At 41.5% G+C, this 15,442-nt stretch overlaps 1 protein-coding gene across 1 annotated transcript in view; it reads left to right on the forward strand.

Annotated features, from left to right (window-relative positions):
• CAP2 (CAP, adenylate cyclase-associated protein, 2 (yeast)) overlaps positions 1-15,442 on the forward strand; it is a 102,934-nt gene that overhangs the window by 26,300 nt on the left and 61,192 nt on the right. Inside the window, 1 exon segment of the mRNA XM_018559639.1 lies at positions 4,002-4,102. Coding sequence (XP_018415141.1) covers positions 4,002-4,102 — 101 coding nt within the window.

Consider the following 15,442-nt stretch of genomic DNA (forward strand, 5'->3'; position numbering starts at 1 on the left):
AGCAATGGAAAAAAACATGCAGTACACCTCTGCAATACATGAACATTTTCCCATGTTTTATTCTGTTAAAGACCCTGCAGGTACAGAAACATACCCACTGATCTGTCAGCAATGCACTCAGCTTCTACGTACTCTTGTGGGCTAACACACAGCGTTTTTGTGGACTTTAGTGTCAGTCGTGCCAAGTTTTCTTTTGCTGAACTATTCAAACCCATCCATACTCCCATCTCCACAACACACAGACTATTCATTTTGGAGTCCCAATATAAGAGCTAGGAGGGCTAATTACTCTCTTTGAGGTAACACAGAAAGTGTGGACAGAACACAGGATGACTGAATTTTTGACATGATCAACAGGTATTTCTTTACACTTATCGAACTTAGGAGAACTATGGGGTCAGGGCTTTTACCCATAGTTCTCCTAATGGTAACGGGAGGACATAAACTAGCGTCCTCCCGTCACCCAAAGCTCAGTATACCGTGAGCTACAGCTCGCAGTATACTGAGACGCCGCAGCCGGGACAGATCCCGACATTACTGTTTGGATCCAACTAGGACTGCAACAACTAATCGACATAATCGATTATAATCGATTATTGAAAAAGTTGTCAACTTTTTCAATAATCGATTAATATCTATTGAACCAACCTGTGACAGTTTCATTGTCACACGTCGGCTAGAACTATGAGGCTGAGTGATTTTCACTCACCTCATAGTTCTCCTTTAACAGACCAAGAGACATTCATTGCCAGAGTTTACATACACTTTAACCATACTTTGCCCTAAAATAAACTAGTCTTATTTGTGTAGAAACTTTAACTTGCAGAAGACAAGGACTCCATTGCAACAAATGTAAATATTAATTGTGCAACACCATGACTATATAATTGTCATAAGATGTTCATGACAGATAGTAGTTGACAGTACAAAAAAGTATAGTAACTGTGGTCAATCATGGGTTTACTGACTATATCCTGTATTGTTAATGTTTTATGTATGAAGACTGTAGCTGTGAGTAGGAGAGGCAGGCTGCTTCCAGAAACATTTATTGAATAGAGCTGATGCACAACAAACAAGTGAACACATGACAACATAGTAAAACAATGCCATGAAGTGTTTAAAGAGCAACTGGTATAACACAGCACCATCTGCTAATCAGGAGCAATAGTAAATACATTCACCCTAACCCCTAGATAACATAGTTGTTCAACTACTTTAGTCAATGATTAACCCTTTGTAGTGCTCACCCCCGAAGGAGCCGCCAGAATAACCCGGGTCATCACTAACGTGTCTAGCGATTATAGCAACCTGCTGCCTCAGTAGCATGAACCACCCTCTTCTAATGACCCACAGAGCTGAAATCCAGTCCAAAAGTATGATGCTGAAGAACTTTATTAACATATTCACTCTGGGAGAGAGGGTATAGGGACCTAGACATCCAGGGTGGAACAGGCAGACTCCAGATTCACCAGCCACTTTTAGTATTTCAGTGTAGATTCAATAGGAACCCCCAGCTGGATAATTGAGCAATAGATGAGCAGGGATTGACACAGAATCTTCAGTAGGAGAGACACCAGACTTGTTCCTGAGGTCCACTATTTTCCAGGCACCTCCAGCAGCCATGAGCTTCCCTGGTACTCCTCAGTTAACAGCAAAGGCCTCCGCCAGGCTTGAGGACTACCAGAGCACTTTCCACACAAGTATTTTCACCCCCAGGCCTAGCCTGGGGGCAGGCTGGACAGCACCCCAACCTGGACTAATCCATGGCAGGTGCCAGGCTGAGCACATGGCAATTCCCTTGATTATATATGCCCCGTCCCAGCATGCAACACTGGCTATCAAAGCCCCGGTGATTGGCTGGTGAACTGCACACTCACTGTGTCCCTCAGTGGCTGTCCCACACTGCAGCAGAGTCACACTCCACTCAGGCAGGTACAGTCAATGCTAGAACACCTGGAATTAACCAGATAAATGCCAACTATAATTCAGCCAGACTGACTACATCTCTGGCAATCACTAAATTTCTAGTAGCCACTCCACTAAAGGTGGTATGTGCTACACCTTCTAGATAGGCCATGTGCATTGTGAAATGGTACCAGGACCAGTACCATGATACCAGGACCAGTCTCATCACCTGTTAATTGCTCATGAGATAGTTCCACTTAGAAGAAGCTATTTCCATCCTGTTTAATAGGTGTCTGAGCTAAGTCGTCTGGACTGGCCACTGTACCAGTAATTTGCAGTCTTTAGATGGATAGAATCTTCAGTTTGATGTCTTAGCTAATCAGCATATTTTTATTTTGTAACCATTTTAGTCTAGTACCATAGTATATAGCATCCATTTTCGAGCCAGGTTTAAACTTCTTTACTTGTGTGATGTGTTCTAATTTTTGTAGAACTTAGGTTTTTGTCTGCCTTTTAACCCTGAGTTTAAAATGGGGTGAAGTCAATCCAACTAGGTTCTATGTTTCTTGCTCATTGGTAAACCTTCAACCAGTACTGGAGCATGGTGTTAAATGCTGATGGAAGAGAAGGTCCATCACTTTATTCCTATCTCCTTTTTCTTTAACTCATCTTTTGTGGTTTGGAACATGTATTACATGGGGGTGGTGCTGTTGTAATGAAGCAAACAAGATAACTGTCTATAAACACATTACATTTAGTAGATATTAACGTTGTACCATTGTCACACACAATTCTGTCTAGCAGGTTGTGGGGTCCTCTAATTTATGTGAAAGTAAATATTGTGGCTAAGTTTATTGGCACTGCTTCCAATCATTTTGAGACAGGAACCATTTTTAATGGATGGGGGTTAGCGGGAAACACGATTATTTACCAATTTTCAATCTCTTTATCCAGTTTAGGCCACCATACAAATCTTCTTGCAAGAGTTTCATATGGACAGTGCTTGGTGTTCTTCATGAAAAGCCTTAAAGGGTATTTATTGCCAAAACTTTTTTTGTTAGTTTTGGATAGGGTTAAAACTCCTGTCAGCTTTTACTGCAGTTGGAGGCTCCGTGTGAGAGATTCCTTCACTTCCTGTCTGGCAAAAAAGTTGTCCCCAGGACTGGAAGTGAGAGGAAATTATAAACCTCTGTGTGTGTTTTATTGATCTCTGTTTCTGATCCTGTCTGGTTAAAGGTTGTCTCCAGAACAGGGGGCCCAGGATAACAGTAAAACTTGACAGTGATTCTATCCTTTACCCATTCTATCCAAAACTAACAAAAATCTTTTTGATATACTGTAGATATATTTTGAGTTTAGGAACTTATTAGGGAACATTGCTTTTGGAAATCCCTTCCATACCAAATACAAAACTTGGGATAATACATGGTGAGTAGCAAGAAATGTCTAACACTTGGAACATTGATTTTAAAAGGGCAATAAGTGTAAGAACTTCAGACATGGTTGTAATCTCCAGACGTTGCTGGGACAGATGGCCTCTAAAATTAAATAGAGTGGTACCTCAGTTCATGAACTTAATTCGTTCCACGATTGTGGTCGCGACCGAATTGGTCGGGAATCAGAAGGTTCAATATAAATAAGGTTAATCTGTTCTGACCCCTATGAACGTGGTCGCGAACCGATTTTGGTCGCAAACAGAACACGCAACATGGGAGAAACAATGGAGAGCATATGACACGACTGTAACACAAACCCTCCAACACCTTCTCTGATAGGCATAAAACAATTTGCTCCTTAAAGTTCTGGTTACACTTACTTTCCACTAAAGCAGACCCTTTCTAAAGTTTATTAACTAAGCTCAGGTAAGTGCAATTAAAAGAAGAGAAATAATTAGTATTAGAATGTTATGTTCTACTGGAAGGGGTCATGTTGGAGACCACAAAGTGTTATAGAAGAGTAGCTATGATAAAAAAAAAAAGCACCATCTTCTGATAATGAAATATACAGTCAATACATCACATATAGGCCAATGATGTCTTAGTAGAAAATATATTTTATTTTCCATGGCTTGTAATCAGTTTTTCTGTGCTCCGCAGGTGTTGTTCCATATGTAGAAGCTTTTGATGCCCTGCTGGCTGGGGCCTTGGAGCAGTATCTTACGAACAGCAAGATCATTGTTGGAGATGTGGAGACACATGTAAGCCCTTTTATTAGATATATATTTTGCAAAAAAGCTAGGGGAGTTGTTTTTACCCTTCCACTAAAAAAATAAGAAGCCACAATTTTCTCTGAAATAACTTTAAACTGGCCAAATTAATTGGCATCCATCATGTTTATTCCGTATTTAACAAAAAAACAGGCTTTGCTTTTATTTTATTATTTATTTTATTGTTTATTTTAAATAATAAAACAACAAGTGGAATGGACAGAAACTATGGGACCCTTAACCAAATATTCACTGCAAAAAAGCAATTTCGGTAGCTCTCAGTAAGATTTCTGTACCTGCCAACAGGTAGTTTGACCCACTATTTTAGCGCAAACTGCTCCAGCTGTCTAACGTTTGATGGGTGCCTTCTCCAGACTGCATGTTCCAGCTCTTTTCATAGTAGTTTGATAGGATTTAGAACTGGTCTCATAGGAGGTAACTTCAGAATAGTCCAATGTTTTGTTTTTAGCCATTCTTGAGTGACTTTATCTGTGTATTTTGGGTCATTATCCTGTTGGAGCAAGGAAATAATGTCACCAGCACACCATTGTTGTAAATCAATGATCCATTTTAATGGCACATTGCCATCCAATACAAGCGCTTTCGGGGGCCGCACAGGGTCCCCTTCATCAGGCTCAGAATTACACATCAGTAACAGATACATCAACCTTATATAGACATCAGACAGTGTGAATAAAGATAAACCACTCCCATAGAAAAGAATGACATCACTGAGTCTGTTCCCGCCATAACTGATTCAAAACTAGAATTACCTCGACTATTCCAGGTGTACCGAGGCGCGTGGAAAGACCGGGCCGTTGTTCGGCCGGAGCGGGCTGTTGCCAAGGAGATCCCTGGAATTGTCTTTAACCCTGTAATTTCTGCTACAGAAATTTATTTTCTAGATGTTTTAATTAGAATTGATAATGGAATGATCAGCACATCTGTTTATACCAAGCCCACAGACAGGAACACACTTCTACGCTATGATAGTGCCCATCCCCACCATCTTAAGAATAATTTGCCGATATCCCAGTTCCTCAGAGTGATGAGAATCTGCTCTGATGAGGATGTTCGGACATTTCAATTAAAACAGATGGCGGAACGGTTTGCCCAAAGAGGGTACCCACAATCTGTTATTGATACAGCGCTGAGTAAAGCACATATTAAATTCGCCGGAACTCAGAGTGTACCGACTAGTGAGGAAAGACTCCCATTTATTCATACTTTCGATACAACAAACAAAGCGATACACAAAGCCACTGCATCTAATCTTAGCATGCAGACAGAAGCCTCGCACAATGTGTTAAGAATAGGCCCCTCCATGTACATAGACAGGGTCATTCACTCAAGAAATTACTTATCCAAGCTGACCCAAGTTCTAAGTATGGGAAGAAGCAGATCACCCTGTCAAACAAGGTAGGGTGTTACAGGTGTTTTCATTGCAACATCTGCAATTCAATGATCTGTAGTGATCACTTCTCACACCCACATACTGGGAGAAGGTATAACATTGGGGGCTTTTACACCTGTGACACAGACTTCTGTGTTTATTTGCTAAAATGTCCCTGTTCACTTGTATATATCGGCAAGACAATTGGACCCTTTAAACGTCGCTTTCAAAAACATAGAAGCGACATCAGGGTCACGCTGGACAAAATGCAAAAGAACGAGACATTCGATCTCAATAAACCGGTTGCAATACATTTTGCTAAGAATAGACACCAAACCCACGAACTTAGGGGAATCATTATCGAACAGATACGTGCGCATCCCAGGGGAGGCGACAGGGCTATACAGCTCCTTCGCAGGGAGGCCTTCTGGATCTTTACACTGGATTGTGTACAACGCAGGGGCCTCAACTCAAATCTGTCACTATCATGCTTTCTGGATGAAAGATAAACCCCTATATTCCATGAGCAAATAGAAAAGGGATTCACCCAAACGAGGAATCCCTGTGTTCCCTGATATCTTGAATTTCTCAGTGGGCCACACTAAGTTTGGCAGCTCTGAGCAACTCCACCAACAGTCTTTTCAAATAAGTCCCACCCCCCATACCCCTCACAAACCCGACCCAATCAAAAGATTTTTTGACCGGGACCAATTGATAACCTTCGATATAGGTGTCCAGCACTATAGGGTCTCCAACTGTGTTACTGACCTTTAATTGTTCTAGGCGAACAGTGCTATGACTAATGTATACCTAGATATACTGTTGTCACACACGGATCAAAATCAACTGGTTAATGAGTATCTTCCCCTCCCCTTGGGGATACTCCGGCAATTAATTTTGGGGTCTATTATGGCAATGATGGGAGTGAATATATGCTGATAAGCTCCTGCGGTTTAATGTGTATGCTCCACCTTCGTTTTGCATTTAATTTGACAATGATGGATGCTCAATGAGTTTAGAATTTTTGTTCACGTGCAGAATGAGCTAGGTGCATTGATAACCGTTATTGTCATAGGGTTCATACATGGTTTTTGTTTTATTTTTATTTTTATTTGTGTTTTGCCACTGAATCCGTTCTGCCATTTGGCTTAATCTCGTCTGCGCCTGACAACCTTTAATTTAATTTTACCCACTGGCAGCACCTGGTACTTCATGACAGTATGAGGTTTCCCTTGTTAACAGTTGAATACTGTGCTGACACTACCCCGTCGCCAAAGCACAAGCCAGCAATGTTACACGTTCTGCCTCTGACTGAGAAGGCGATGCCAGTCCGCAGCTCAGCTCTCCTCCTTGTGCCTAGATACGAGACGCGCAGGCCGTTGCGTAGCGACGATGGAGCGCAAGCCTCCTTGCGCCCCATACGATTGACATGCGCACTAGAGATGGGCGGCGCTCATGGCTGTGAAAAGCGTCCCATCTCCTTGGCAACCACCCGCTCCGGCCGAACAACGGCCCGGTCTTTCCGCGCGCCTCGGTACACCTGGAATAGTCGAGGTAATTCTAATTTTGAATCAGTTATGGCGGGAAGGGACTCAGTGATGTCATTCTTTTCTATGGGAGTGGTTTATTTTTATTCACACTGTCTGATGTCTATATAAGGTTGATGTATCTGTTACTGATGTGTCATTCTGAGCCTGATGAAGGGGACCCTGTGCGGCCCCGAAAGCGCTTGTATTGGATGGCAATGTGCCATTAAAATGGATCATTGATTTACAACAATGGTGTGCTGGTGACATTATTTCCTTGTTCTGTGTTATACACGGTGCCTACCGTGGTCACTACAAGCACCCACCCAGTCTTTGGGTTTATTGCGGTAAGGAGTGCAGCAAGATATTCTTTTTATTGAAAGTTCCTGTTGGAGGACCCATGACCTGTGACTGAGACACATTTTCAATCTCTCAAAATAATATTTCAATATTATCTCTATAAGACAATGAATACATGCGTATGAAAACCACCTGCCACATTGCACTATGTGATGCTTATCTAACAAGTCTACATAAATACATTTCTGATATGTCATAGTGTACAGCAATAGAAGTATTTTCCTAGAAAGCTCTACCTTATATTATTAAAAAGCAGTCCTTGAGCTCCAGTCAAGTGACTGCCCAGTCCTTGAGCTCCTGTCAAGTGACTGCCCGGTGATTGGGCTCCTGTCACATGACTGCCCAGTCCTTGAACTCCAGTCAAGTGACTGCCCAATCCTTGAGCTTCTGTCATGTGACTGCCCAGTCCTTGAGCTCCAGTCAAGTGCTTTGCCCTATCCTTGGGCTCCAGTTAAGTTACTACCCAGTCCTTAAACTCAAGTCAAGTGACTACCCAGTCCTTGAGCTCCAGTCAAGTAACTGCCCAGTCTTTGGGCTCCATTTAAGCGGCTGCCCAGTCCTTGAGCTCCAGTCAAGTGACTGCCCAGTCCTTAAACTCCACTCAGATTACTGCCTAACCCTTGAGCTCCAGTCAAGTGACTGCGTAGCCTGAGATAATGTAGGCAAGAGGAAGCCTTTCCTAAGTCTCTATTCTCTCTCCAGTGATCAGACTGCAACATTATAATGTTATAGCAATGCAGAGGGTAAGAGGCTGCATGCAGTAACATGAAAAAATATGTCTACTAAGTGTTTAAGAACATACATACTCTCACCTCACATAAGCAGGAAATCAGTGATTTTAGAGTTGAATACCATTAATTGTGCCATGGTTTTTAATGATTTAATAGTGCTGCACAGCTCTTTGCACATTTTCTGCATGCCCCCGAGGTCACCAACTCAGCAACGCATCTGTATGCGGCCTCCTTCCCCACCGCCACCACCACCACTGTGCCTGCATATCTCTCCCCCATACTCTCTCCATTCCAGCCTTGCCCATTCTAGGAGGGCCACACTTTTGCTAGTTACTTAGAAAAAAGTGTAATTACTGTCATCCTATTACAATTTTCTAAATTTTGTTGTAAAATAAACAAGTTACTTTCAGAGCCACAATGCAAATATCCAGGTTTGTGGGCACTACCCAGTGGTAATTTTTTAAGAACCTGCATTGGTTCAGTTCATGCCCTTCACTGCAAGTCACCTTGTTGGACTTTTTAATAAATCAGACTCTGTGCATTTTAGTGACCAACAACCTGAAACAAGCACTTAGCCTGGGAAGTCTGACAATCTCATGAACTAACTCTCTGGGTAGTGAATCTCGGATCAGTTTGAGAAATTTGTAGCCTGCAGCTTTAAAAAAAAAAGTCAGTAATGTCGGCTACCACATTTCTATCCTCAAAAGGTTTTTTCATTTGTATAATACCAGACTCAATATTTAAACATTGGACATGATACAAAGCATCTACCTAAACACAGCGAGGTACTGTGTTAGATTCATCTTTTATTATTTTACAAGTAAGTAATAATGTTCAAGGAGCAGAGACATTCTAAACACAGCTCTCCCTTATTTTATGTCGCTCATACTTCAATACACTACAGATGAAATTACCATCTGCTATTACAAAGTCACAGTCTCAAAATCCTCTCCATCTGCTTCTACCCAAATACTGTAGCTGTGTAACGTAGTACAAATATGTGTGTGCTGTATTGGTAAAACTTGGTAAAACGTCCATACCAAAATAAAATAAAAAACATTTAAATAGTAAATTGAAAAAGTAAATTACCTTCTCCCGTTCATTAAGGGACACAAGAATGTAATAATTCTTAGACATTCAGGTTATACCCAGGCCAGATTTACTCTCTCTGCTGCCCCAAGGCCAGGTTTCTCAATGCACTCTGCTTGCTCAAAGCAGGGCTAAATGTAGAAAACAACTACCTGCCCGGGGGCCCGGAACTGCATGTCCCAGGAATCAGGAGATAGGAATTCCACACCCCTGCTGTCCCTCTACTCCCTGCTGACCCAAGGCAGGGCCTTGGTTGGCCTTGTGGGAAATGCGGTCCTGGTTATACCACCACCTACACGAGGATTTTGGCACTGGCAGAACAAAAAAACAGCAACCAGCCTGGTATAACCCTTCCCACTCTCAGTATGCCTTAGTTTATTGTTAATGTACTAAGAGGATGGATTTTATCTTTTATCTACTGAGAAAAGTTTAAACATTTTTACTAGCCATGTTTTCTTTTTCTTAACATTATTGTTTCTTTAGTGAGGATTTTGCTACATGCTGCTTTCAGCTAGTTTCTCAGCAATAACTTTGGAGGCTGTACCTGGACCTCACTGGACTGGACAACTGCAAAGCCTGCCTGGAATGTGAGCTTCTAGCACTGGACTCTGCGTTTGACGCTTTCCAGCCCCTTATATTAGTCGCAGAACGCTTTCCACGTCCAGAGCCTCCGGGGTGAACCTTTCTCTGAAGTACTCACTTTTGAGTAGGTCGTGTAGGCTGAGCATCGGGAGCTACTTCTTTTATTAGAACTGTTGGGTGCCATTACTCTTCCCTTTTTTACCTATGAAAAGGGTTTAAATGCTAAAGTATTCAGTGCTGTGTCATTAGTTGGAGTGCCACGGGCACACACTCCACACTCTGTTCCTGCCATTCAGTGTGGGGTAGCATTTTTCTGCTGCTGCTTCTAATTGCAAGAGACACATGGTTTCACCTCGGTTAGTCTTTGCTGCCACCTACAGTGACCTGGTCAGCTCTGTCCATTTGAACCTCTCCTATAATTAACTAGTTTATGAGTACGTAAGCTTTTATCTGGCATTCTGGGTGAAGGGGGGCAGTTCTGCTGCATCAGGTCCCTCTAGCTCACGATCCAAGGGCCTGGGACTGATAGCCTGGAACATTGTCCCCTGCTTGAGTTCCTACATTATTTAGAGTCTTCCTTAGCTCTGAAGGGGGTAGCCATCTCCTCAACCCTATCATGGAAGGATTTCACTTCAGTTATGCAAGATTTTATAGTTGAAATTGCAAATTTGATTGCTGACTCTAACCACAGTGGCTTTAGTGGTCTCTGCACCTTCTGCTGCAGAGGCTCTATGTAATGAAGAGTCTCAAAAATCCTTGCCGGGCGATATTGTCTCTGAGGAGTCACAGGCATCTGCTCCCAGGCTTTAGAGAGAACATTTTGGTTCCTATTGATGCAGTGCATGCCAACCAAAAATTGAACAGACATTAGCTTCTACTAACACTGTTCTTAATTTCCTTAGTGTCCCTAAGACTTCAAAAACATTTCCAATGCAAACTCTACTCCAAGGAATCCTGTACTATTCTGGGAAACGCCTGATAAACTATTCACATCTCCCAAATGTTTTGCAGTTGAAAATCTATTTGAGGAGGCCTTTGTTAAGACGTGGGGTGTTCCCACTGTTGATCTGGCAGTGTCTCATCTTAATAAAGCATTGGCAATTCCTGTAGAGGATGCACCAGTGTTTAATGATCCCATAGAAAAATGTTTGGAAGATCCTTTTAAGAATCATCACAGCCATTACAGCCTGCCACGGCGATGATGTTAATCTACCAAGCATAAGGGTAATGAATTAAACTCATTAAAAAGATCCAGTTTTCATTAATGCTGATCCCCTATTTATAAAGCACTTAGAGCTCATGCCAGCTGCTCTACACTACTGCAAAAACTGGTTCAAATGTTGGTTGCAGAACAGGCATGTAAAAATTGTCTTCTGCACATGCCTTTTGAGGGTCTCTAGAGCTTCATTGGACACACTAATCAAGGATGTTCTGAGTGCTCTTCTACTCCAGCAACAGAAGTCCAGGCCTCAAACTGGGAAGACCTCCCCACCCACATCAACAACTTCAACTTCAAAACAAGTAGGTGCTCAGTATGAGTTTGACTGTTCGCCAGTCTTTGCCAAAACAACACAAAATAGGAGCAGCCACAGATACCTTTTACCTTCGATCAGTTCTAGAATTGTTAGCAATTCTCCAGACTACTTGAACTGTATAGCTTAGATCAGATTCACAGCAGTAGGTGTCAGTAAGAAGGGAGGATGTACTTGCTGGGATTTCTTTCTACAATTTCTATTTTCTTAATTTCCCTGTAGCTTTTTCCACCTGTTTTTTCAGCAATTCCAATTGTCTTAACAATTTGGAGTACACATTTTACTGCAGAAGTTTCCAAAGAATTCTCACAAAAGATTTTGCAAGTTTTTTCACATATTCATAGCCACTATAATAAGTATAGCATTCGCAGAAGTCCCTTTGTTATTGACAACCCCTTTATTCCTATCCTATCTATTCTGTAAAGTTTGTTCTGGATTATTTTCTTTGAATGGGTTTCCCAATAGATTTCTTTAATTGAGTCATCTCTGGTTGAAGCCTCTGTAAGCAATCCTTGATCTCCTTCAGTCCTTCAAAGATGATTTTGCCTTTCCAGAGTCTTGTCCTGGAATAGTTGATGATACTAGCGAAACATTTGTAATTGAGGTTACAAAGATGTAGCTATCCTTTGCAATTGGTGAAATGATAAATCGGTAGAACTGCTTAGCTTTTCCTATAAATGAGTTTTAAACATTGTTCCATGGAGACCAAAAACAGACTGTTCTTTTAACCAGCTATTAAGATCTATCATTGAAGAATGAGTAATTGCCTCTACTTCTCGCACAGCAGCTAAAACATCTTAAATTCATTCAGTAAACAGGGGTATTATCTCATCTTCTTTCTGGATTATTTCCAAAAAATCCATACATATGAATATGTACCAATATCTACCAAAATATCTTAAAATGTATAAATAGCACTCCAATGTACACCAGCACAGATCAGTCTGGTCTGTGTCATTGTACACCAAAAGCATTACTTATTTCCAATGCACATCCATATAAGGAAGGACCCAGTATTTTAATGCCAGGCTTGACAAAGCTGTATTCTATCCCTTAAACCAGGGGTGGCAAACTCAAATTCATCAGGGGCCGCATCAGCAGTATGGTTACCCTCAAAGGGCCGGTTGTATAGGACTATGCATCTACTCTTTATTATCATAAATAGTTGCCTCTGCATTCAGTTGCTACTGGTTTTAATAATAATTTAAGTAATAACTAGCCTTGAAAACATCCACAAGAAACTTTATTGGAGACTGCTCAGACTGCAGCAGAAATCCCTAATCTGGCATTTTCAAGTGACAGCTGTCACCTAGTCAAGTTAATGATCAGGTGACAGCAGCTCCATGTAAACGCATGCACACCGCATGTAATGATATGTGATATGATTACATGCGTCCAGGGAGAGTGATTGATTCCTAGCGGAATGTAAACATATCACGTATCTTTACATGCGGTGTGCAGGCGTTTACATGCAACTTCTGTCACCTGATCATTAACTTAGGTACCTATTGCCATGGATACACTTTGTCCCAGGAAGTGGGTCATCCTGCTACCCTCTTGGCTAGCACGATGCCACATTAGAACATCATGACAGCAGACTCACAGGGTTATTTACTAAAGGGTGAAGAGTTTGGAGAAGGCAGGAGAAGTGAACAATCTAGTACAACATAGCTGAACTGTAAAGTGAACTGAATTAGAAATGTTTTCCAAATCAGCTATGTTGTCCTAGATTGTTCACTTCTCCTGCCTTCTCCAAACTCTTCACCCTTTTGTGAATAACCCTGTCAGTGTTCCGCCAGCACTCCTGCCTTACATAGCAACTGTATGTTTTGCTTACCTGCCCCTGTCTGCTCTCAAAAGCTGTTATTTCCAGCAGAATTCTAGTGCCATTTGATCTTCAGTAATATTGCAGTGAGAATGGATGGCACCTTTGTCTTCTGTGATATGGAAGTGGAGGTCTGTGCAATTTAAAATACATGGCTGTTCTATGGCTGCATCAGTTTTCTTTTTTTAGGCTAAGAATAATTGCATGTACACAAAATACCTGTTGACCTTGCCAGAAACGCTGTGTCCTTGTCACTTCCTGTGAGATGACGTGAAAGAAAAAAAAAACAATCTTATCTTTCTTTTGCAAACTGCTAATCATATTGACGCATATGTAATGGGGATAAACAAAGGCAGACATGTTGAAGTGCAGCCTGGAGGACAACCATATGGCTCCTTCCACAGATACACTAAAGCTTAAAGTGAATTTCCACTTTTGCAGCCAAATTGGGTTAATACCTACTTTAGATTTGTTACATATTCCCATTCACAGCATAACAAAATAAAATTACAGCTTACATTTTTTTTGTTAGTTCTGCAAACTCCAGGACTGAAAAATCTTGTTCAGTTCTCACTGCCTGGGGGAGTTTGGGGGGAGTTTTATTACAAATAATTATTCTGTCTGTACTGTGCTGGCAGATATCATGATCACTGGTAAACTAGATGAGTAAACTGTTCAAAGGGTTAAATACTTGAAGACACAATTTATCAAAGCAATTGTGATAGTTTTAGCCTCTTAGATGATTTTTTATGTGCAAATCTGTCTTTTAACATGTGCCCCTGTTTTGACCTGAGCTTGCACTACTTTTCCAATTGCACCTGTTTTGCACCTGTTTTGCACCTGTTTTGTTTTGCACTTGTCCTGCGGCTGTCTGAAACTGGGGCATCACCTAACAAAATAATCACAACTTAAGAAGTCCCCATGACCACTTCTTCAAGATGTGACAGTTAAGCTTTTTGCCTGGAGTTACAAATCTTCTTTCCTGGAATCTATTTAACCTCATTTATGAACAACATTACACCAGCAACATAAATCTGGTGCAAATATATTCCGTGCAAGTTCAAACACTCGCAATTGGTATGATAAATTCCCCCCATGGTATGTTAATAAACTTTTAAAAAACATTCCTCAGTCTGTCCCTTGTCAGTTCACAGACATCTATTCTAACCACTAGAAGCTGCCTGAAGTGTCTTATGTATAACCCTGCTCCAAAGAAACAGCAACAAATGTAAGAAATACCCTTTCAATGAAAGGATATTGGATGGAAGGTGGCAGACAGTGTCACCCACTAAGCAAATTTCAGCTGGTTGATCAAGAAGCATCCAAAATTCACTCAGTGTATACCCAGTGTAAGTAAGAATTTAAACCCGTCAGCTCTTTTTTGCCATCTGTCCCATTAGGGAGATTTTCCTTCACTTCCTGTCCGATAGTCATAACAGGAAGTAAGAGGAAATACTTCCAAAGAAAGGGAAGTCCCTGGTGGTCAACAGAATCACCAGAACTAGTGTCCCCATTGGAAGATTTCCTATCTACTCCTGTTCTGACAACCCAAAATTTGGGATTTTCTTTCACTTTCAATGATAATGGTCATCACGACAAATAGAGAGGGCGAATCTCCCTAACAGAGACACAGACACCAATAAGTCCTGACAGGTGTCCTAATCTCTTTCCATTCCACTATAGAAAAAAGTTTTGGCATCAGTTGCACTTTAGGGTTAGATTAAGAGTAAGTGTTAAATTATGTTTAAGTTATCGTTGGGAAAATGTCTTTCCCCATTTATATTATAAAAGCTGGTATGTAACTTTTTAAATAATGTGTTTTAGCTCTTAGGGCCGGTGCACACCTAGGTGATCTGTGACCGCGTGGCAATCGTGCGCAAAACCGCACGGATTGCTGTGGGTGCAATTAATTACTAATGGCACCCCAGTTGCGCCGGGCGGATCGCACTGTTTCCCACCGCGATTCCTCCCGTGCTACCGAACACGATCGCGGCTAAGCCGCATGTCGTGTATCACACAATAAAGGTACATGTACCTTTTTTCTGCGATTGCCAAGCGGATGTCACTCCATTGAAATCAATGGGGCCGCGCGGCAATGGCTGTCTTTAATTGTGCAGGACCGCGCGATCCCGGATCGCTCAGGTCTGCACCAGGCCTCATTTGTTTACATGGTATGTACAGGTAGATGGGGAATTTGGTATGTGTATGTCCATAATTTACACAGTACAAGGTACCAAAGGTACCAACAAATATAGGATTATTGTCTCACGATCTGTCCAGACAACCATCTTAT

Source organism: Nanorana parkeri, unplaced genomic scaffold, assembly GCF_000935625.1.
Source record: "Nanorana parkeri isolate BGI_ZX_2015 unplaced genomic scaffold, ASM93562v1 scaffold408, whole genome shotgun sequence".
NCBI classification, from domain to species: domain Eukaryota; kingdom Metazoa; phylum Chordata; class Amphibia; order Anura; family Dicroglossidae; genus Nanorana; species Nanorana parkeri.